Source organism: Strix aluco, chromosome 2 (genome assembly GCF_031877795.1).
Source record: "Strix aluco isolate bStrAlu1 chromosome 2, bStrAlu1.hap1, whole genome shotgun sequence".
NCBI classification, from domain to species: domain Eukaryota; kingdom Metazoa; phylum Chordata; class Aves; order Strigiformes; family Strigidae; genus Strix; species Strix aluco.
This window is the reverse complement of record NC_133932.1, coordinates 2075997-2099691: the sequence shown is the minus strand read 5'-3', so window position 1 is coordinate 2099691 and position 23695 is coordinate 2075997. Positions and strand designations below refer to the sequence as shown.

The following is a 23695-nucleotide window of genomic DNA, read 5'->3' as shown; positions in this document are numbered from 1 at the left end:
ACAGGCCCTCCCCTTCCCGTGGCACCTGTCCCAGCGCCGGGCGCTGCCGCCGGCTGCAGTCCCCTCCCTCCGCCGCCCCTCGGCGCCCGCCCGGCGGCAGGGACACCTCCCTCCTCCCGCCGCACCTGCGGCCTCCGCCGCACAACCAGACAAAATACCCGCCGCCAGCTTCACAAATTGCTTATACATGTGTAAAAAAAGTGCACACAGGTGTATGTGAGGATACGGACACAGAGACGAGGCTTCGCCCGGGCTCTGCCCTCTGCTCCACCTCTACAACTCCCTGAAAGGAGGGTGCAGAGAGGGGGGATGAGTCTCTTGAGCCAAGGACCCAGCGCCAGGACAAGAGGGAATGGCCTCAAGCTGCGCCAGGGCAGGGTCAGACTGGCTCTTAGGAAGGATTTCTTTGCAGAAGGGGTTGTTGGGCGTTGGAATGGGCTGCCCAGGGCAGGGGGGGAGTCCCCATCCCTGGAGGGGTTGAAGAGTCGGGTTGACCCAGCGCTGAGGGATCTGGTGGAGTTGGGAACGGTCAGTGTGAGGTTCATGGTTGGACTGGAGGAGCTTCAAGGGCTTTTCCAACCCAGATGATTCTGTGATTCTGTGCCCGGCGCACGGGAACACCTGCTTCGCCTCGTGGGCAGAAAGTTTAGGGAATTCATTTCACTAAACTTCCTCCATCTCAAAAGAGATGTTCCTTAAAAAAAGAAAAAAACCCCTAAAACCAAGCCCACCATCCCCTCTAACGCAGGGCGGAAAGGGGGTTTCGCGGTGCCCCTCTGCCCCCGCCGTTACACCTGGTAACGGCCGCCGCCCCGCCCCGCCCGCCCGCGCATGCGCAGCCCGCGGCTCCGGAGCGCTGTTGCCTGGAAACCGGTAACGCCGCGATGGAGGCGGCCCCAGGTACCGGGTGGTGGGGAGGGGACAAGAGCCCGCCCCGGCTCAGACCCGCAGCCCCCCGTGTGTCCCCGCGTGTCCCCGCGTCCCACCGCCGGGAGCCAGCCCGCTGCGCCCGCCCCGCCCGCGGCCTCTCCTCAGCGCGCCCCGCCGGGCCCCTCTGAGGCTCCCTTCCCTCAGGATCCCGCCCTCGCTCTCCCGGAGGAGCCCCAGGGCTCTGCCCTTCGCTGTCCCCCGCGAAACAGCCTGTCCCGGGGCGCTGCTGCCCCGCCGCGGCCATCTCTGGGTGCCCGGGTGGGGGGCGGCCTGGGAGAGCGCCAGGCCGAGGCGGGGCCGGGCCCGCACCCTCAGCGGGGCTCGCTGGAGCTGTGTGGGACCAGGGGCCTGCGCAGAGGCTTTGGGAAGAGAAAAGCCTTTTATTCTCGTGCTGATGCTTAACTTCGGAAAAGTGAGACAGGAATGAATGTCCTGCAGCTGAGACAGACCATCCCGTACTTCATCTGGAACGTGTTGGGTTTTGCTTTACCATGTGTGAGGCAGTTAATTTTATTACCCGTTGCATTCGTGGTGTTGTTCTCATGTTCATTTTTATGATTTTCCTTTATAAGTTAATGAGTAACTGTGGTGATGTCACCTGTTCCAGTTTCAGCTTAATAAAAACCTGGTAACCTTTATTCACAAGGCCGACTTTAAGAGACCTGAAACTTTTGCTTGCATGAGACAGAACTAGGACATCTGAATCATACAGAGGACTACCTTAGTAGTAAGGTTGGAAATCAGAGTTAGATTTTATTTCTAATTTTATAGGAAAATATTTTGAATGCGTGCAACGTAGCAATAGTAGGGTTCTAAGCAGGACTTCCCTGTACACCTCTTTTCTCTCTGATGGGGAGCAAAAGAAACAATGGGGCTATGATAAAGATGATGTGTCTAGATCCTGCTTTGTAGCTTTATCCCTGATCTTAGTCTCTGACTAGTAAATATTTTATATATGTAACCTTAACTGCTGTGAGAATTTATATCTTCTGTTGTTCCTTGCTGTCAAGTCTTCTAGCTATTGAAAGAGAGACAGCAGTATTCTCCAGTGCAAAAAATGTCTTCCTTGGCATTTTGGGTTGATTGCCTGAAACTGACTTTTATTACTAATTTTGTAATAGTGCTGACTGATGATGATACACAGACAGCACTGTATAGTTATGCTGGATTTACACTTGGATGTTTTTCTTTGTGTATATAAGCACTAAAAGGCTTTAATTTTTTTTGAATGAGAGTGAGTTTTGCAAAACCCCACTGCTTGCACGTTGCACTCATCAGCAGCCCAGCAAGTTGATGAAGTAGTCTGATATGGTCTGAAGGCTAGAAGGAGTGCCGCGAGAGTTGTTCAGTGGCGTGCTGTTTTTCATAAAGAAATGGAAGACTCAGGAAAAACTGCTGAGGGGACTGTATCTTGGGATCAGTTAAACAAGCAGGACTTGGCAGATGGGAAGAAATCCACCACATCCAAAAAAAGAGCTAGACTCGAGGAAGATGCCCCAGCTTGGAACAAATGATTAGTGTGTAATTCCCCGAGGCAGAGACCTCTCATGACAGCCAAACGTTGCAGTCATTATTTTAGGCCAGTGTTACCCCCAGGCCAGGAAGACAGCAGAGGGTAGCCCATAAGGCTCATAGTACGGTGCGAAGAGGAGTCAGGATTGGCAAAAATAAAGCAAAACAAAGTCCTGGGACAAACTGAGTTCCTTCATGTGAAGTAAAGACAGGTAAAGGAATAACACACAAGACAATCCCTCATGAAGGAAAGAACAAGTGACTTTTTTTTTGTTTGTTTTTTCCAAAGCCCACTGGTGGCCAAAGCTTTTCTACAAAAAATTGCACATGTTGGAGTGAACCAAAAAATGAAATCCTGCGGAAGTAGCACAGTGTAGAGATGAATTTTTAATCTCTTCCTTATTACTGGTACTAACAGCACTGCAGTTATTTCTGCAGTAATAATTCCCTATTTCTACATATCCTGAATTAGTGGACAAAACTGATTATCACTCTTCTGTAGGTGATGTCTTTTAAGGACAGTCACACAGTTAATGGTGGGGCAGAGACAGCTTAAAATAATAACTACTAAATTGGTTCAGTTTCTAAAATAAAACTGTAGGCTGCATTTTGATCATTATTTAATCTGATATATTTTATGCAGTTGAAGCATCAGTCATGGGATTTATGAAGGCAAGCACAGCATTTATGAAGTTTACACATTTAAACACTTTTTGCCTGGAAAGAGGAAAAATGTAGGATGAGAAAATACAAAGAAAGTGATGTCACCTCAGTGAATTTGTTTATGTGTTACCAAATAAACACCCATTTGATTTAATTATCCTGTATTTCGAATAAATGAGACAATTGTCTGAGATGAGAGATGTCTCAGTGTCCAAATTGACTGAGATTTTTTGAGAAGCTCCTATATATAAGGATTCTGTGTGGCAGCAAAATTGCCAAGCAACATCTTAGTTTTAAAATAACTGAAAGAATATACCCAGATGAACACATTTCTCCGTTCTGAGTTGATCTGTGGCTTTTGAGAACATAGCTAAGAGAAAGGCGGTTTGAAAGAAGATGGAGCTTGGCTGAAATTCACAGCTTATAGTAGTGGCCACTGAAACAAAGAAAACCTGAATTCATTCCTGAGTCAGTTCTTAGAAAGCTAAATGGTGGAACTGGTGTGGATCTGTATAGTGTTTCAGGTCAGAATCTTGAATTACTAGGACTAGGGGAAAAAAAATAATACTGTCTTGGTCAGGCATAGTGTATAACTAGAGTTGGCAAAAATGTCTGGTTGCCAATTTGGTTTTTTTTTTCCCCACTTCACACCAATTCTACTTGCCACTATCTCAGTTTTCAGTATCAAAAGCACTAATTCTAGCTTACTGAGGAAAACTGTATCAAAAAAAAAAAAACCAACCAGGAAAAGAAAATCAGCATTCAGAGAGATGTATACCTTTGTCACAGTGAACCTACACAGAAGTTTTCTGGAGCAGTCAACCCATGAAATCCAGAATCTGCAACCAAAGTAAACGTGTCCCCCCACTGAGCCTCCTCAGAGTCTCTAAATTCAGGATTTGTCGTGCTTGAACACCATCCCAGTAATATGCACGGTGAACATCGCAATAGCTTTCTTTAACTAGAACCCAGATACCAGTGCAGGCGGAAATGTTCATACCCCCTTTCAGCCTAAAGCATTTTCCAGATAGGAATTAATTTATAATGAAAACTATGATAGTCTTAATTTTTAGAAGATAAATGATTGCTAATTAGTTACAATAATTTGAAATTTTATAGCACTTTTCTCTATGGATATCAAAACACTTTGCTAAGATGGGTAAGTATTATTATCTCATTTTTCACAAGAGATAACTGAGACAGGTAGAGGTGAAATGGCTGATACAATTTGTACACGTCATTACTGGGTTTGGAATTAGAATTCAGGTCTCTGAATACCCCACTATATATTTATGCAACTAGCCTGTAACTATTTCTTCAACTCCAGTGGTATCAGTTCTGTTACCCCATTAAAAACTCGTGGACTCTGATTAAATAAATTGAGATATATTGCAATTGTTTTCTTTTGATTTGTTTTCTGAATGCAAAGCTTTTTGCATGTCTATTTTCAAGTCTTTCTCAGCACTCCTGAGGGGTAAAAGCTCATTTTAATTCTTAAATGAAATTACGCAGGAAAGCCAGACGCTGGCAGAGACTCAGAACCTTTGGATGAAGACTGAGTAGGGCAGGATGACTGTATAATGACAAGAATGACATGTCTACAATATTTCTTTGCCCTCGCTGTCCTTCTGGTGGATGGCATTATGTTTGGACACTTTGCCTTTCCTAAAATACCTGAAAAGTCTGAAATGCCTCAAAAGATCTTTTTCCAAATGACCCAAAGCCAGAAACAAGGAAATGCATTTTTAGGGATTCTTCTTGGTATCAAAGTCAGGCTTACACATAAAAAGAGATTTGTTTGCATCCTGCCTATATTTGTTATTCGGAATATTTAGGTTTCTTTACGTTCAACTTGTGAATTTTCTGATTTCTGATAGGATTTTATAGCTGTAGTATTTGTACAGAATTGTGTCAATGTTCCTTTTAAGGTGCTTTATTTGGAAATGGAGACCATGTTTGAAATCAAAAGGCAGAACAAATTCAGAATAAGAGCAATGCTTGTGCTTTTTTGCTTCTTTCAGAGATGTAAATGATCAATGTGTTTGTTTTTTATATGAAAAAATGTTGCTCTTTCCCACTCCAGAGGACAGTGGTGACTAGTGAAATTGTAACACTCTGAAAATGATAAGTCTCAAAGCTGAAAAATTGCTGGGGGGTGTTAGTTAAGCTGTTTAAAGGAGTTTTTTTTTAATTCACTTTTCATGAACGTAGAATGTTTTGAAGAAAGACCTTTTTTCTTAAGGTTCATCTCTCCTGCTTCTCCATTCAAGATATTAGATGGTCTCAGAATGTCTATCTCCTGATATTTTTGTGAAGTCCACCAGAAAGGTGGAAGAATAGCCTTGTCTCAAAAACAAATTTCCCACCAGTATATTAAAGAGAAACCCAAAGCATGTAAATTTGTCTTCAGCTTTCTGTTTAATGTTTAGTCTTTCTGTAGCAATGTACACAGAGCTTGGAGTCCTAAAACCTCAACCAATGAATTCACCCTACAAATTAGGACATATCTTTGGGTTATCCATATTTGTAGTGTGCAGGCAGAACACAAATATTATCTTTGGGAATCTCAAAGCATTTGGGAGGAAATGAAAAGGGTCTAAATGGCAGATGAAGGCAAAAATGCTAAAAGTTCCTCTTCACCACCACCAGGTAAAGACGACGTGCCATCTTCTCCAAGGGAAAAGGAGGGAGATGATGAGAAGCCAGCAGAACGTGCACAGGCAGATCGTAGTGGTGTCCGTGAGTATTTCCTGTCATTATATAGTGATTTCAATACTGAACCTACAGTAGCTTCTGGCTTCTCCCACCATTCTTACTTATTAGTATGTGTTCATCTTCAGTTGCTGCTCATGGTGTTGCCAAAGTTCATTTTGACTCTGGTCAAAGATGACCCCTTCCAGTGAAGTTCTGGGCTGACCACCATGTCTGCCATTCCTGCTGTCCCTCAGCCCACAAAGTCTCTTCCCTGAAAGTTTTTGCTGCTTAGACCTGTCTCTGTAGCCAGTACTGCAATCAATTTGTTACCTCTGCCAGTCAGAGACCTGTATTTCTCTTGTTAACACTGTTTTCACCTTGAAATGCCTGTCCAGTGTCTATTAGAGATGTTCTGCATGTCGTCTAACATGCTTGATCTAGGTAGCATGGATAACAAAATCCACCTGTGAATCTCCTGTGAAACTTTGGAGGGATTTTTGGTGCTTATATTGCATTACTTTCAGCATTTGTTTGATCTTCCTATTATACCTTTTTCCTGTTATGTGTTTCTTTCCTTACCTTAAATTTTAAAATATGTTTTTTTGAAAGCAAATTTCTCCCCACACTTAATGCTAACTGGCAGGAAGTCCAGTGTTGGGCAGAAGGGATTTTTTTTACTACTACAGAACTATGTATTTATTTAACATGGCATATATGAGCAAACTAGTCAAAGGAATTCATACCTAAGAGAGTAATCCCAGTTGTCCCTTGCAGAAGAAAGCAAAACCAGTCTTCCAAAGGAATCACCAGCTGCAGAGGAACAAGAGGAAGAAGTGGAGCAAGTGGAGTCAGACGCCGAGAGCATTGGTGAGTACTGCTTTCCACTGAGGAGATGTGGGCCACTACTTTCTAGTTTTCATTTTTTCACTGTTATTGTTATGAACAGCATCTCAGACAAGTGCCATCATGTTACAGTTATTGCTCTGTAATTGACACTGCTCCCTTTCAGTTGGCTTACCTTGGGGACTTCATTTTGCTCTTTCCCATGGCTGGTCTCTGACCCCTTTGGTTGTTTTTTGTTGGACACCTTGGAGAGAAAAATATATCAAGACAGGGTGAAAAGCTTAAAAAGTAGGTAATGGGGATTTGATTTGAGGTATCAAACTGAACAGTACTTTTAACAAGTGCTTATGACTAGTTGGAAGTCAAGTTGATAGTATTCTGTATTGCTGTCCAGCGAAGAACTACACTGGGTCACACACTAGCAGTATGCCATTTTGGGGACAACGGTGTCTTATGGTGGTCTGTTATACATGTTTTTACTAATTATTTTGTGTGATGATGTGTGTTCAATAGCTACTGAAAAAAGACATTTAAACTATTTGGATTCTAAAGCTAAGACGTAAACACCAAGCAAAGCTGAACTGAACTACTTTGGTAGGTCTTGAGTTTTAAAATCAGTGTTTTTAAAACACTCTCAAAATTTTTCCTCTTGAAATTTTTCAGTTTTGAATATTCACAGTATTCTATTCACATAGAAACCTGAGGGAGGGCTTGTTACAGGTTGTTCCAGGACATGTTACTAAGACATGGTTATGGAGTGCCTATTACTCTGTTGAAGGAGGCAAGGAATGTGTGAATCCTTCCCTTTTGCAGTTAGGTGCAAATATCAGCAAGGAGCCTAAAATCTATGGTGAATATAAATTTCCTTCATGTTCCCACTTCTGAGATGCAGAAGGTGATTTGGAAGAGCAAGATAATAGTGAAGTACCCTTGGAGGCACAAAAAAGGCCTGAGAAGGTAGAAGAGAAAATCTCGGAAACTTTCTTCTATAACTATGAAGACATATATTCACGGCCGCTTGTCACTGAAGACTCTGAGATACCAATTAACCTTCTTACTTTTAAGTATCCTTTCTGTTGAGGCTGTGCAAATTTAAAGCTAAGGATATTTAATACATGTTCTTAAAACGGTACTTGTCTAATTTGCAGTAGCCTATGTGGCATTAGTGGGATACCTTTGGTTGAGACACAGATAAGAATCCTGACCAGTTATGGTTCTGGGTGAATTTAATTTTAAACATTGCCTTGACCTCATAAGCATTTCTTACTGGGCATAATTCTTACTGTTATAAGTACTCTTGTAGAACTAGATCGTGGCCAAGTTAATGTGACCAGGCAGAAGACTAGCATAAGAATATCCTCTGCAAAGCTTTCCCTTTCTGTGTAGCCACACTGGTGTTCCCCAAGAAGCTGAGAGGAGGGCAGGAGAAGAGCAGCTGTGTACCTCATGCTTCCTCACGGAACTGCTAAGAGAGAAGTGGGGAAGAAACCAGGTAGATTTGTAGCCTGGTGCTCAGATGATCTAAACTGGTAGAATGAAGGAAGTGATGCCCATCAATCAAGAGCTACAATAAGTCCTTTGCGGAACGGTCAAGTAAGATATGATACGTGACTTTCACAAGTGCTGGTGGTTTTCTCTGCAGACACAGTCAAGTTGCTACTGAAGACTGGATCTTCCCTTCTCTACGTCTGCCTGTAAACATTTAAGAAGTGAGTTGGAGCACTTCTTTGGTTTGATTTCTTGTCTGTAGAACAAACAGTTCCTAGTAATCTGATGCACATCTCTTGCATTTTGTTTGAAAAGAGAACACCAATAGACTACGAATTTCTGCAGCCCCAAAGAATCCAGCAGAGGCAAGCGTGCCCTGGAGTGGAGATGAAAGGATGGAATATGAACTTTAGAAGGTCTTCCCTTGTGCCTTCCCCTCAGTTATAGAGGCTTGATATATTTTACCTTCACTGTATACTGAACAAAACTATCTCCTACCATTAGGCTTTTAGCCACCAGATTCAGTATTCCCATTTCAGTTTTGGCTTAAGTGTTTCTGTCCACTTAATAAACTTTTCTGGACAGCCAGCCTCAAATATTTTCCTTATTGAACTGTTCTCAGACATTCTTTTGGATATGACTGCACCAGAAGTGTAAACCTGCTGCTGATGGATAGCCAAACACTGATGTATATAGCAGGCAACCAAGTGGTGCTCCTGGACCTGAAGACTAATTCTCAAAGTTATCTTCGGAGCAGCAGTGGTGGTGGAATTGGGTTTATCATGGTATGGCTTTTGTTTTGTGTTTTAGGATGTTAATCACTTTCTAGAAGCAAAATATTTATTTGGTTGCCTGATGGAACATGGTGCAGCTGCACATGCATATACATAAGAAAGTATGGTTTTGATGAGGGGCATGTGTGGACCATGCAGTGTGGGCTACTCAGCCCGTCAGCATAATGGGCAGAGGACAAATGTCTGCATGCGTAAATCCCAGGCTCAGGGACTTAAAGGACTGACAGGTGCCAGTTGGGATTAATTTTTAGAACTGTTACATTCTTATTTTGGCTCATATCAGCTTTTAAAATTAGTTTTTTGAACACTCATCTCTCCTGGTCACAGCTGATAGTAGTGTAGTGTTTTGCCTGCAGTTAAAATTTAGAAAATCAAGTTCCTAGATAAATGAGGAAAAAAAATACCTGATTTCACTCTAGTAAGCTCCTACCAAGAGCTTGGACTCTCAAATGCTTCCTCTGGATTTGAAGCACCTTACCCTGTGTAGGGCTCTGCCATCTCTCAGTTGTATTCCCCATGAGCAAGGCTTTCAGAACACCAGCCTCAGACTGTTCTGCTCCGTTGTAAGCAGCCTTTTCTGGGGAATGGTGGTACATCTTTATGTCTTCAGAACAATGTCATGCAGGATGGCTTTTCTGCAGCTGTCTGCTGGAGGAGATGGCTGCTGACACAAATGCTGCTCATGGAAAGATCAGCTAGTGGGTTGAGTGAGGTAGAAATGGTAAAAGAATACATGATAAAGCAAATTATTTCAGTTTGTCGCGGTTCTACATTATATGTGTAATATACAGTTTTGTGTGCATAAAGGTTTTACCATTTTGTGTGCATAGTAGCTTCATTCTGATACTGAGCAATAGATTGGCAGTTGTTCAGAGTAAACGCACTGAAAAATATAACCTAGAATTTACAGCAATATCTTTTGACTAATGAGTAAGTAAATACAATAACTCAGTAACTAGCTGGATAGAGACAAAAGTGTCATTACAGCATGCAACAGGACTTTTGCTTTTTCAAGGCACACCCTACTAAGCAGTACTTTGCAGTAGGAGAAAAAGGAAAGAAGCCAAACCTCATCATCTACGATTATCCTTCACTGAGGCCCTACAGAATACTGCGAGGTAGTGTAAAAAATTCTGTTTTCGTTTTACACAAATGGGCCAGTGTTTATAGATCCCAGCAGATGGAGTAGTGGGTCACTTCAGAAGTTTACAAGGAAATAGAACCTTTTGGTCCTTCAAAGCAAAATAGAAAACACTGGTTTCAAGCTTTTTCATTATCGCATAGGAGGAAACTTATTTAGTAGAAATAGCCAACTGAGAGCTATTACCTAGTGAAAAAAATAATTGCAGTGAACGTTGAGCTCCCTCTAAGTAGATTTTCCTTATCGTTTCTTCCTCTTTTCCATATGTGTGTATATTGGGGCTTCTATATTTCTTCAGGTGGAACAGAGGAAGCCTATGTTTCTGCTGATTTCAACAGTGCTGGTACTTTGCTGGCCAGTGTTGGGGGCAGCCCTGACTACATGCTGACTATCTGGGACTGGAAACAAGAAAAAATTGTGTTGAGGTCAAAAGCTTTTTCACAGGATGTTTACAAGGTCACATTCTCTGCTGATAATGAAGAGCAACTAACTACATCTGGAGCAGGTCACATCAGGTAGGTTTACTGATTAGGATTAATGCATATCACCTCTAAAGTCATGATATGTGGAAGATGACTAACAGGAACGTATCATTAGCAAACATGGACCAATGAGGAATGCTATTTTACCTGGCCATTACAAATACAAAGATGAGAAAGTTCAAGTCCTTCAGCCAGTCAGCCAAGTCTTTTAGCACCTTTGCTGTGCAAAAAGGATGATGCTTGATGTTGAATGTTGGTGCCACTGGCTCCATTCTTGTAATTTCAACAAACACCAGGGAGAATTAATAAAACATATTTATATATACATGTCTTCTAGCTGATAACATAGCATATATGCCTCCTGTGCCTTCTGGGCTTTCTACCTTTGATTTCTTGTACTCGTCTGCTCTTTGGGCAGCTGTTAGAACTGGTTGCCAAGTCATGGATCAGAAACCCTCTGATAGCACCAAAAGCATGCAAGGAAGCTTTGCAAAATGTATGCTTCCATACATTCCATTCTCTGGGAAGTTCATGGTTTCTTTTGTAATAAAAAATAAACCAGAACTTTAAGCTCTTTGGGACAGGGATTAGCTCTATGTTCTGTATTTATTCAGCGTTCAATGTTAATACAGCAGAGACTTAAGATACGACTTGGATGCTATTGTAATAGAAATGATACCTTTAGAAGTATAACACATCTAAAGTTTCTCTGAATTTTAACAGAGGAATCAGATAAAAATCGGAGATTTGCTCTATAGTCTGGTTGCAAGGTGGTCTGAAATAGCAAAGGGCTTTAGACCCAGAACAAATGTGGTTTAGAAGACATTATTGATGGAAATCTGACAAAACAAAATCTCTTACAAAATTTCTTTTGAGCTAAAATACTATGAATAAACCCCGATAGAGCTTTTATAACATGATAAACATGACCCTTCACCCAAATGTGGTCACAAATTCCCATTTCCAACACCTGTCTTAAATGTAATGTCTCCTGCACACACAGTGAACCATTCCTAATTGCAGTAGATGTTAATTTTTCTGTAATGCAGTAATTTAAAATTATGTTTTATACTGCTAAAAATACAATGATGAAATAGAAATAGCTATGAAGATCTAGGATAAAACCTTTGGCTCAGTGAGATTTTATAGTCAAGCTCAAGTCCGTGGGGGTACTTAGATGAAATTCAGTGAAGACCTTGGTCCCTTGGATTTACACAGTTGAGCATCATACACAGAAGACAGCAAGAGTAAGATAGGTATCCCTAACTCCGTGTTGTAGCTGGAAAGATATAGCTATGCATTTTACACTTAACTAATTTTAAATGGCAGTTTAATCTTCATTCTGCCCACCCCAAATCCTTTTCCTAGCTTTTTCATAGGGGTAAGAATAAGGAAACGTTTGTGTAATTACAAAGTTTTATCTCATTTTAAAAAGAAAAACCCAAGATCTCCTGTGAAAAAGAATGATAAATGAACAGCTCTTACCTCAGAGGCGTTCCTGGTAAGATTATTACAATGTCTGAGAGGAACTGAAGAGCGTGTTCAGGAAATGTATCAGAGAGTGATGTTTTTTCTGTACTCAGGTTCTGGAAGATGGCTCTCACATTCACTGGTCTCAAGTTACAGGGAGCTTTGGGCAGGTTTGGAAAAACAGCAGTGACCGACATTATAGGTTATGTGGAGCTCCCTGATGGGAAGGTAAGTGAGAAAAAGTTTAACTGACTTTATGTTCCCTTTCAGGTTTTGATACAAAGTCTACTGAGTAAGTTGGAGAGTTACTATTTGCTTCAAAGGGATTTGAATTAGTCCCTCAATGTGCTGCTCTGATAAGCTAATATTGACATTAATTTGCCAAAAACCTGGCTTGCTTTATAATAATTGAAAAGTACAGCTAGTATTGTAATTCCCAGACAAAAGATCTCTGTTGGCTTAGAGCTGCGACTCCTCCAACAGGGTAGTGAAAACGTTACTGTAAAGAAATACAAAGACTGTTAGCCCTAATCTTTAACCACTTCAGTGCATGTAAATGATGTCACATTGCTAAAAAGTTGAATCTTCTCATCCTTTACACATTCTTTTGCAAATATCTGTACATTGCTATCGATTTGATGCTTTCGTGGAAGAAAGCCATAAATGTTAACTAGTTTGTTGCCAATATTCCTGAATAGGGTTAAGTGCAGGTGCTTATGTGCTTATCTTCATTTGCACTGAAGGTTATCTCAGGGACTGAGTGGGGAAACTTTCTGCTTTGGGAAGAGGACCTCATTAAAGTAGAGCTCTGTCGAGCTGGACACAAGCCCTGTCACGATGGTCCTGTCAGCCAGTTAGTTCTGGATGAAGGAGAACTTGTCACTGTTGGAAAAGATGGCTTCATTCGGGTGAGTTCTTCTTCTGCTCTGCCTTTAGGTGTGCACATTTATGGTCAGCAGGTAAATGTTACATATTTTCTCTACTGGGGCTTGCTTATGGAGGCGGTTTTGTAGTGCAGTTTCTTTCTGAGAATGAATTTTTAGAACAAACTGAATAAGACCTCATGGCCCTCTACGACTACCTGAAAGGAGGTTGCAAAGAACTGGGGATGAGCCTCTTTAATCAAGTAAGAAGTGATAGGACAAGAGGGAATGGCCTCAAGTTGCGCCAGGGAAGGTTTAGACTAGATGTTAGGAAGGATTTCTTTACAGAAGGGGTTGTTGGGCGTTGGAATGGGCTGCCCAGGGCAGGGGGGGAGTCCCCATCCCCGGAGGGGTTGAAGAGTCGGGTTGACCCAGCGCTGAGGGATCCGGTGGAGTTGAGAACGGTCAGTGTGAGGTTCATGGTTGGACTGGAGGAGCTTCAAGGTCTTTTCCAACCTAGATGATTCTGTGATTCTGTGAAGAGCACATCTCAGTATATATGTTTGAATCAGATAGTGTTCATGCAATATTCTCTGTTTAATAGTAGTAAATAAATCATCTTTTACTCTAGTAAATCAGAATAATTTTCAGTGATTGTCTAACAACTTTGTTCTTGCAATTCTAACATTTTTTTTCATGCGTACTTTTGGTTAATCTTTATAATTTTCAGGCCTATTAATACATCTGGTGTTATTTCGAAGGATAAACTACAGCAATGTTTGAAATTCATTTTCTGAGTATTTGAAAGCTCAGATTATTAATGTTAAAATGACATAGAAATTAACTAGCATCTCAGAGATACATATACCGAAATAGAGGAACAATTTAAAAGAAAAAGCATCCTGAAGTTAACATATAATTTTAGAAATTAAGGTCAAAAAGTTTTCCTTATCCATACCACCAGTTTCTGATCTCACCTGTCAATTATCAAGGATTTTGCAATCTTGTTTGCCTGCTTTTTAAGGGAAGACATGATGTGTCTTCTGCTGATGTGTGAAAGACCCAGATAATCAACGGGAAGCTGACTGTTGTAGACAGCGGAGGGTTTGAAACGCACTGGAGTTTTTGTTGTTGCTGTGTTTTATTATTTGATATTCCATTATGAAAATTCACTTGGTTATAAGGGTGCCAACTGATGTCTTGGTCTTATCCCACAGACCAGAACATGGACGTGTTACATTTCCCATTCTTTCTTCTGTGCTACCTCAGTATGAGCGATGCGGAGAGCAGGCAGTCATCGTTTACTCTCTATAGTTCTGAGGCTGCCGTGCGTAGCTCTGCTAGGGCCAGGGCTGAATTGAAGCCACCATTGATTCAGAATTGGACAGAGAACTTTTACATATACTTTGCATTGCACCCAAACATAGCAGATAGCAGTTGCTGATTGTCACTGTTCTAGGTTACATTCTAAGCAGCGAGGCAGATGTGACAGGTTTCAGACTCTGCCTGTAGAATCCACACTCCCCTAGTTTCTTAGAATTTTGAATTTCTGTCTTAATTGTGTATGAAGACATAACCTGGCCTTATAAAACCCCTTTTTTTTGGTTTATGCTTCCAATGCCATGAAGGTGTGGAACTTTGAGACAATAGATACTGCTGATGCTGTGGATGACACAGGGTTAGTGGAGGTGGAGCCTATGAATGAACTTCACATTGGCCAGAATGTCAGTCTGAGTTTTGTGTCAAAAGTTCATGACCGTGGGCAGCCCGTTTGGTACGCTCAGGTAAGACACACTCAAGTACATACACCCCTGTGGAGAAACACAGAATGAGGGAGGTGGAATCCACTACAAATTAGTATGTTTCTTTTTGGTAGAGTTCAATCTTCTTCTGGATATATATATATAATCATCTTCTTCTTTCAAACACTGGAACAGGCTTCCTGGAGAGGTGGTCGATGCCCCAAGCCTGTCAGTGCTTAAGAGGCATTTGGACAATGTCCTTAACAACATGCTTTAACTTTTGGTCAGCCCTGAAGTGGTCAGGCTGTTGGACTGGATAATTGTTGTAGGTCCCTTCCAACTGAGCTATGCTATGCTATGCTATATTTTTAGTGTATACTAACACGTCAGACTGTTTTTCAGAGCCAGAACTGCATAAGAGCAGGAGAATATCAAAAGGTTCTTTCGTCTTGAACTGATGGATAGGACTGATAGGACCAACATCACCACATTCAGTCAGTTCAGTTTCACAATGATAATCATTAAGGAATTTTTAAGGAGTCTACTGTGGGCAGTTTTATTTCCAAATTGAGTTTGAAAATATTCAAGTTACATGTTTTGTTTGTTCTTCAGGATACTAATGGAGCAATCTGGAAGCTGGATTTGACTTTTTCAAATATGGTAAGTTTGTTTTCTTTTTCTTTCTTCTGATTTCTTCAATTCCTTTGCAATAACTTCCTTTAACTATACTGGATGCATCTGCAATGAAGTTTGTGTTTTATGAAGCTGCACGGTTGAAAATTTTAGCATCGAAAAAGATTTTTTTTTTTCCTTAAAAATTTATTTTCATAATGTTATTGATTATAATGATTGTGCAGGATTGTAAAAAGTAATTTTATATTTGATTCCTGATATTTTGGCTGCCAAGTTCAAGTTACCTTAAAGGAGTTTTGTTCTCATAAACTGGTAATAGAAGTTGCATGGATGCAGGAAATGAGTTCAAGGAGTATTGATATAGCCTATCTAGATAGGTGTCTGTCTGAAACAATCCTTACTGTTGTCTCTAAATGACACGAAGAACTAGGAAAAACAGAGAAGATGGAAGGCACTTCACATGATTTATCCTACTGGTTGCTAGTGTTACTGCTGGAGATGATTTTCATGGAGAAATAGATGGCACAGTTAAAACGGGGGCATTTAATTTTTGCTCCTGAACATATTAAAGTAAATGGGAACTATCCTTCTGAGTGGAATAAAGTTCTGTGGCAACAGGTAAAATGACATTTCAAGTATTTTATGGTAAATGAAAGATGTACAAAGTGTACTATAAAAACTAATGTAAAAAATGTATAGCAAAAGCTAGAATTCCTTGGATGATGAAATTATTTCCCAGGCAGCATAAGCCCTAGGCTTGAGAGCATTTTCTTTTCCTTCACAGCAACAGCTCTTTGTTAAAAATACTAATTCCAAGCCTGAAACCACTTAATGAAAGGCATTTCCCTTTATCTTCACACAGAAAATGATGGAATTTTAAATGAACTTAATGTTCTTACATTGACTTTGCTCATGATCTTCTTATGAACATTTAAATAAAGAAAAAAAAAAAAAGGGAATTACATATAGATACCTCATGCATGCCCAATTTTGTTCACGCAGACAGCACCTGTCTAGATTTTTCAGGTTTGCTGTTGGTATGGCTGGTAATACCTTGTAAGTGCAGCTCCAGAGTGTAGCAGAATTTCTGTTCTGTTTTGCATCGCAGACCCGTGATCCAGAGTGCCTGTATACCTTTCACTCTGGCAGGATTGAGGCCATGAGTGTCTCTCCCATTACATACCTTATGGCCACCACTGCTCTTGACCGTAAGTACACTATTCCTTTCCCCTCATAGCACTGTAATTATTGTTTTTGAAGAGCAATGATGCTTGGTTTGGAACTATTCTGTTTTGAACTGAAGTTGTATATTTGCTCTTGAAAAGTCACTTTACAGACAATTGTTATTGCTGGGATCAGTTCTTTAATAGCTAAGACAAATCATTAATGTTTTGAAATAATGCATTAAGACTGCTTCATGTTAAAAGCCTGGGATTTTAATGAGAGAAATTTTTAATGGGAAACTTTGTAAATTCTGTTCGTTCTGAAGGAACGGCTGAAAAGATGAAACATTTGGTTTGAATCACAGCACTTGTATTCAAGGCTCTGGATTGATAAGCGTTGGGATTTTTGTTTTGTAAGGAATTACATATATCTCTAGCATTGTGTAAGTCATTGTGAATGCTAATATTTGTGGCTTTCTTAGAAAATGCAATAGCTATCATGGTCTCAACAACAGCTAACATGTAATTACAGACATATTTATTTAACTTATATAAATAGTGCAATTTAGGTCTCTCAGTTAGCTTTATCAAGCTTTGAAAGAAGAACCACTGGCCAGAATGTTAACAATGTCATTTACACTTCTCAGAAAATGCTACAAGGTCTTTAACTCAATTCTTGTCAGCAGTGTCTTGTCATTTGTCTGTGTTACACAATGTACATGCTATTCTAGCCTGAAGACAAACTCCTACCAGTTGAGCAAATGACACTTAGAATATATGCCAGCTGGAATGGAATTTTATGCAGACCAATATGTGTGCCTATGAATCTGTTAATTTTACCTCTGGTGAAGCTGGCTTTTCTTTGGACAATATCCCATTTTTGTCTATTTAAATATTTTCCCTGCTAGGCAATCCCAAGTAGTAGCGTATCATCTTTTCCTATGCTGTCAGTATGGATTTTCCTTATGGTATGCCACAGTTCTGTGATTACTTGAAAATTACACATGGTGGTCAGCATGGGACTTCTTATTACAACCCTCAGCCCCGACAACTCTTGGGAGCGTGTAAGTTAAAGAGTGAAGAAAGCTTATGTTCTGTTCATGAGTACCATGCTAGCTGTGGTACTCCACCATCAGCCATGTCTTCCCAGGTGGGCATTGGGTACTCAAAGAGAAAAATTAATCACATTCTATCCAGCTTTTAATTCAAATAGACATTTCTCCATAAATTTTAAAATGTAAGTGACGTTGCAGGAAATAAATTCTTACTGTCTCCTTTCCACACAGGATCAGTGCGTATCTATGATTTCATCAGCAACTGTCAAGTGAGTGAAATTAAGTTTAAACAAGGAGGAACAGCACTGACATGGGCACCTCATGTTGTGAGTCTTTGCTAGTATGATAATAAAAATTCATAAGGGGTCTATGAGCCTGCCAGCATCAAGAAAGTTGCTCACCATACAAGATCTTATAGAAGCCAATGTCAGGCCACGGTGGAATTTACTCTAGTAGTATGTGTATATATAAGTCTGTGGAGTAGTGTGTATGTATATAGTATGGGTACAGTTTGACTTTACTGTGGATCATCGGGTATCCTACTTTCTGTCTTCCTGAGGTTTTAAAATCAGATCTCAGTGTGCAGTCCCAGGAAGCAGTCCTAGTTTATAGACCAACAGCTTCTATTTAACCCACACAGAGTAATTGTCAATTAACATGAGTTCGTTAACACATTTTGAAATGACAGCCCAGACAATCCACAAACATTTGGAGATATCATAAAAAAACTGTTGCCAGAGCTGATCATTTGTGGAGTGTGGAGTCTATCACTTTTAGACATATTTGCTAATTTTAATTAAAATGGTGTCTAGTTATGCTCTTGAGGAAACATAGCAAGCCTGGTGGGTTAATTATAAGCAAATTTATGGAGGAAAGTGCTTACTTGAATTTCTAAGGGGAGGGTAACACTGGGACAGTGCTCCTATAATTCTGGCCATGCAGAGTTTCAGGGATGCTGTTAGGTGATGACCTATACATTCAAGAGGTAAACTGACTGCCACAAAAAATTGTACAGCATTACAAAACTGACTCAATTCGGTTTTACAAAAGTTGGTACTACACAATCTGAAAAATCAAGGGTACTTAGGGTATCTAGCTGCATTTAAAATCGCATTAGATACTCACACATAGCTTAAGGTGCTCAAATATGTTTGAAAATCTGTGCTATTAGTCTAAGAAAATTTCATCCAACATAATTTGAAGCATCTATATACCATAATGTCCTCATAGGCAAGCCAGCAAGGTACAGGTTGGGTAAGGGAACAGTGACACGGATTTCAAACTGCCTAAATGGCTGGGTCCAGGGGGTAGGGATCAGCAGCACAAAGCTGGGTTAGAGGCAGGTCTCTAGTGGTGTACCCTAGGGTCGTCACGGGTGCCAGTATTCTCCACTGATTACCTGGACACTGGAAGAGAGTCCATCCTCAGCAAGTTCACAGATGATGCAAAACTGAGCGGAGTGGCTGATACTCTAGAAGGTTTTGCTGCCATTCAGGGGGATCTGGACAGACTGGAGAATTGGGCTGATGAGAATCTCATGAATTTCAACAGGGGAAAATGCAAACTCCTGCATCTAGGTAGGAATACTGCCTGGGGGCCCACCAGCTGGAAAGCTGCAGAGAAGGATCTTGGGATCCTGGGGGACACCAAGCTGATCCTGAGCCAGCAATGCACCCAAGGAAGTCCAACAGCATCGTGGGCTGGATTAGGAAGGGCGTTACCATCTGGGTGAGGGAGGTGATCCTTCCTCTTTACTCACATCTGGAGTGCTGGCTCCCTAGTAGAGGAAAGATATGGAATTAAGGAGGGAGTCAAACGCAGAGCCATGAATTTGAGGCCCATAAGTGACTTCTCTTGGTCATTTACTGAGCAATGCTATCGTACACCTGCTTATTACAGAGGGGATTTTTGAGATGAGACATCATGGGTTGATCTCCCCAGATAAAAGGAAGACAGTTACCCCTAGCTGCCTTCTGAACAATAAACTTTTTCATACCTAAAATCACACTTTTGCCAGTTGCTCACGGAGCTTATCCATTCACACAGCAATTCTTCTGGGCTCATTTCTGGTGTGCATTAATATTGATCTGTGCCATGTCTGGAGCTGGCTCAGCTTGTAAATCACTTCAAGACACTACCATGTAGAATGGCTAATATCAGCTAAATCTGCAAGTCCAGCTAGATCCAGCTAAAACACAGACCTGTTTCTGCTAACTCTTTCACAAGCCTGTCTAGACTGTTAGCAATTGGCTTACCTACAGGGCCTATGGTAAAGATGACATAGCCTCCACTTTCCATCTCAAGTAGCTGTCCCTGTTGACAACTGTACTTCACATGGAGGCAGCCAGACCCAAGTCTGTGCCCTCACCTCTTCAAAAATCTTACCCACATTTGATGCCCAATATTATATTCAGGGTAATACAATAATTCCTCTTTTGAGTTCCAACTCTTCTCCTTAAGAAGCTACTGGTATATTTGCATGAATTACCTCTTCCTCAGATGTGACAATCACATCCTCATTAACAGTTCCACTCTCAATGACATGTTATCAGTAAAAAAAACCCCAACCAATCCAACCCAAAAAGTAACCCCCAGTCCTCCCACTCCCTTTACAGTAGCGTATTAGAGAGAATAAACAACATTTCCTACATATGAATCTTTATTTTTTGCTTTAGCAACACTTCCATGTAAGATGAGTTACAGGTTAACACCAGAGCACGTGCCATACAGAGTCTTATTCTAAGCTCTCAGAGGTACACTGTGATTTTTTTCTTCATTCTTCTACTCAAAGGTAAATCCTAAAGGAGGTCTAATTGCTGTGGGGTTTGAAGATGGTGTTGTCCGCATAATTGAAGTTTATGATCCCAAAGGACTGCCAATTCTTGCAGGACAGACCAATACAGAGAATGCAGAGATAAATCTGAAACAAGCTTTTAAACCTCATACTACTGTAGTTACAGCCTTGGCATATGAACGAAATGGAGAAGTGCTTGCCACAGGGGTATGTATCATTTCTTTTGCTTATTTTTATTAAGCCACAAGCGTAGAGATTATTTAAAGATAAAGTTTGTTTACTAACAACAGAGACTTCTGTTACTGCTGGTGATCGCTTCTTGTAGTTCTCTGCAGTGCTGGGGTAGGAGAAGGATCTGTTTGCACTCACATTTGTTTTCTGAAGGAAAGCAACTGTGCAATCCATACAATTAATTTTGTGAATTACTGGACTGTTCAGTGTGAGTTCTGTAATCCCCTTTAAAGATGGATTTGGGTCTTTTTGGAATTAGTTCAGTAGTATCTTGGAATTAGTAAAAACAAGTCCGTTCATACACCACCTTGGCAGCACTCCAGCTGCTACCCAGCACCGCTTGGCCTTACAACAGGTCAACCAGTCGGTTTGTCAGCGTGCCTGCTAGTCTTTGAGATGATTTCCAGTCAATGTGGTCTCTCTTTTTAAAAGCTGGCCTTTAGCCACGATCAGTGCAATTGCAGTTACATGTCCCTTGAGCTGAATCGCCATGCGTTTCGCTTAACAAAGGATTTAAGCTGCTGTGTTTCATGTTGTGCACCAGTTCTGGATTTTCTTGTTATCTGGGGAAATCAGCCTGTGCTGTCTTATCTGAAAATCAGGCCTGAGCTTTAAAGGAGCTCCTGGGGCAACGGGCAGAAAGCACATGGCTGGGGATGCCAGGTGAGGCCCATCAGGGCAATTAAGGGGCATGGGTGTACTCAGGGCCCTGGAGCATGGTGGGCAGGATTTTTATTTCCTCCCTATAATCATCATGGAAATCCCATTCTAAATTCTAAGTCACTTGTAGGTCTTCCTGTTGAGCCTCAGAACATTGGAAGCATGTGTTTACATCATAAAGTACTTACAGTCTTTTGAATTTTTGGTCAGCTTTGATTCAGTCATCATCTTTGTGTTTTTGTTTTTTTTTTCTCAGAGTAAAGACAAAACTGTTTTCTTTTTTGCTGTTGAAGATGAATATGAGCCAATTGGATTTATCTATGTCCCCAGGCCTGTGCAGGCATTACAGTGGTCTCCACCTTCTCATGTGAGTAATGCATGTTTGTTTTCTTTCCTTCCCTCCTATTTTATCAAAAATATTTTGATAATATTCCAGTGAAAATAGATGAAGATCCATGACCCTAGCCATGTTCTCTACAGGCAGTGCAAAAGATGTTTTGCTACTTTGTTCTTCATGCTGCTTCAGCATGACAAATAGGTTCTGTGTAGCTGTACCTTTGGTTCCGTCACTTTGGACATATTTTAGACTTTCAATAATACAGAGCAGAAACATAAAACCCATGAAACTTTGCTCAGCGTTTTGAGTTCCTGCCTTGAAGAAACAAGCTTGTGCCTTAGCTTTTGGAAAGTCTTCTTTGATAACAGGGTTATTTGAGCATTATTGTCTGTGCCTCTTGCTCATATTAAAACAGGCTTTTGCAAAGCTTTCAGACGACATTAAGAAAGCTTTTGGGTGCTTCTTGCAATTCAGACTCTGTGTTTGAAGTGTGTCAGTGACATATTCAAATAGATTCTTGCTAACAAAAGTTCTGTAAGGTTAGAGTAACAGCTGAAATTTTGATTGGTGCAGTATTCTTATTAAGAGGGGAGATTGTTCATTATATTTAGATGTTGGCAAAGTGGCCAGTGAGATACGTTATACTGGTGCACAGTGGGAAAGTGTAGCTATTATAACTTGTTCATGGGAACTGATAAAAACTGTGCTGCCAAAAGAACTCTTGCTGGTATGAACTCTATCTTACTGCAGAAATGACAGATCTTGATCTGACAGTTGCATTTTGAGTCCTTTCCTGAGGACAAGGTACTCCTACTTACTAAAAAAGCACCCATCATGTCTTTGATATTAGATTCTGCCTGAGTAATTTTGTCTGCCGGTATCAGGTCTCCTCTGCTAGATGTGAACACTTGCTAAACATAGTACAACCATCTGAGTGTTACACTACCTTTTTTGCTCTTTAAAAAAAGCACCTTGGTGATTAAATACTATACATTTAATGAATACATTTGTAAGGCTGAGATCTTATGGACACAAGAGCTGTATCATTCCTAGTTAAAGTTTTCATAACAACTCCAATATGCCCCCTTTGCACATTTTTAGTGATGGGTCAGATAAAATAAGCCTCTTTTATTCTCAGATAGCTTTGAAAATTGAAACTAAATACAGATTTGCCTTTTAAAATCTCAAAACACTAAATAATTATTACCCTCACCTCACCTATTCTTCTGAAGTTTGCATTTTAAAGCACCTGGGGTGTACCAGCAAAGAAAAAACAAGCTCAAAGCTAAATAGCGTTTGGCAAGATTTTGAGCGCAGTCTTGAAGATAGAAAGGCTTTATTAGTATAGAAACATATGAACTTTCAAACAGTTACCAAACCAAAACCTCAGCTCCTAACTCTTGGGTCAGATCCATCCTTTCATTTCACCAAACACCCAAAATATCATCATGCTGCTTCCAAGCCAGGGAGTGTCAGAATGATAGCTGTTTTGTATATGGTGAGGACTTCTTCAATTCCTTAGCTTTGCCTAGCATACATAGCATAAAAGAAGCTCACTGATTTCTGATGTCCATTTAAAAATGTCCATTTAAATAAGAGCACAGTTAGAGTTAATGCCTCCTGGCTGGAGCTTGGCTTTGTGCCTATGCATCTTCTGACTAACCTTTTCCAGTTTCTCCCAGTTCCATGTATACATCTGCCGTGTACTTGTATTTTTTGTCTTTCTGTACAGGTGAAGAGCACACTGCTCATCCTTTGTGAGAATGGCTTTGCTCTCCAGGTTCCTGCCCCTCTCCCTGAGGAACAGGATAGAGTGTCCACCTATCAACTAAAAAACCTGCCAATGCAGTACTTCCATTTTTATAGCATTAAATCCCGAATCAAGGTAAAGAAATCTCCTGTGGCAGAATTTAATGTTCTTCTTTGTGCCAGAGGACAGAACTACTTAAAAAGGTTTCTTGTCCCTGTATGGCATCATAGGATTTTTGCTAAGTTTCTTGAAGGGAAAGGCCAGGTAGAATCCATTTGTGTCTGAGTTTCAACATTTGAAATTACAAGTCATTGTTTGTTTATTCAAATAGAGCCTACATCACACTGAAAGAATGATGTGAATTTTGATTATAATTACAAGGTGGCATTAGTGAAAGGGAAAGGTAGTATAGCACATTAGTTCTCAAAATATTTTCATTTTGGTAATTTT

At 40.7% G+C, this 23695-nt stretch overlaps 1 protein-coding gene across 1 annotated transcript in view; it reads left to right on the top strand.

Annotated features, from left to right (window-relative positions):
- The first annotated feature begins 654 nt into the window (after nt 1-654).
- Nucleotides 655-23695, top strand: part of CFAP44 (cilia and flagella associated protein 44) — a 46782-nt gene continuing 23741 nt past the window's right edge. Inside the window, exons 1-15 of the mRNA XM_074816776.1 lie at nt 655-900; nt 6574-6666; nt 7529-7706; nt 8753-8915; nt 9940-10042; nt 10364-10580; nt 12131-12245; nt 12761-12925; nt 14509-14664; nt 15235-15282; nt 16364-16463; nt 17705-17799; nt 20265-20474; nt 21415-21525; nt 23228-23380. Of these exons, the coding sequence (XP_074672877.1) occupies nt 885-900; nt 6574-6666; nt 7529-7706; nt 8753-8915; nt 9940-10042; nt 10364-10580; nt 12131-12245; nt 12761-12925; nt 14509-14664; nt 15235-15282; nt 16364-16463; nt 17705-17799; nt 20265-20474; nt 21415-21525; nt 23228-23380 (1923 nt within the window). The 5' untranslated portion in view covers nt 655-884. The remainder of the gene's footprint in view (nt 901-6573; nt 6667-7528; nt 7707-8752; nt 8916-9939; nt 10043-10363; nt 10581-12130; nt 12246-12760; nt 12926-14508; nt 14665-15234; nt 15283-16363; nt 16464-17704; nt 17800-20264; nt 20475-21414; nt 21526-23227; nt 23381-23695) is intronic.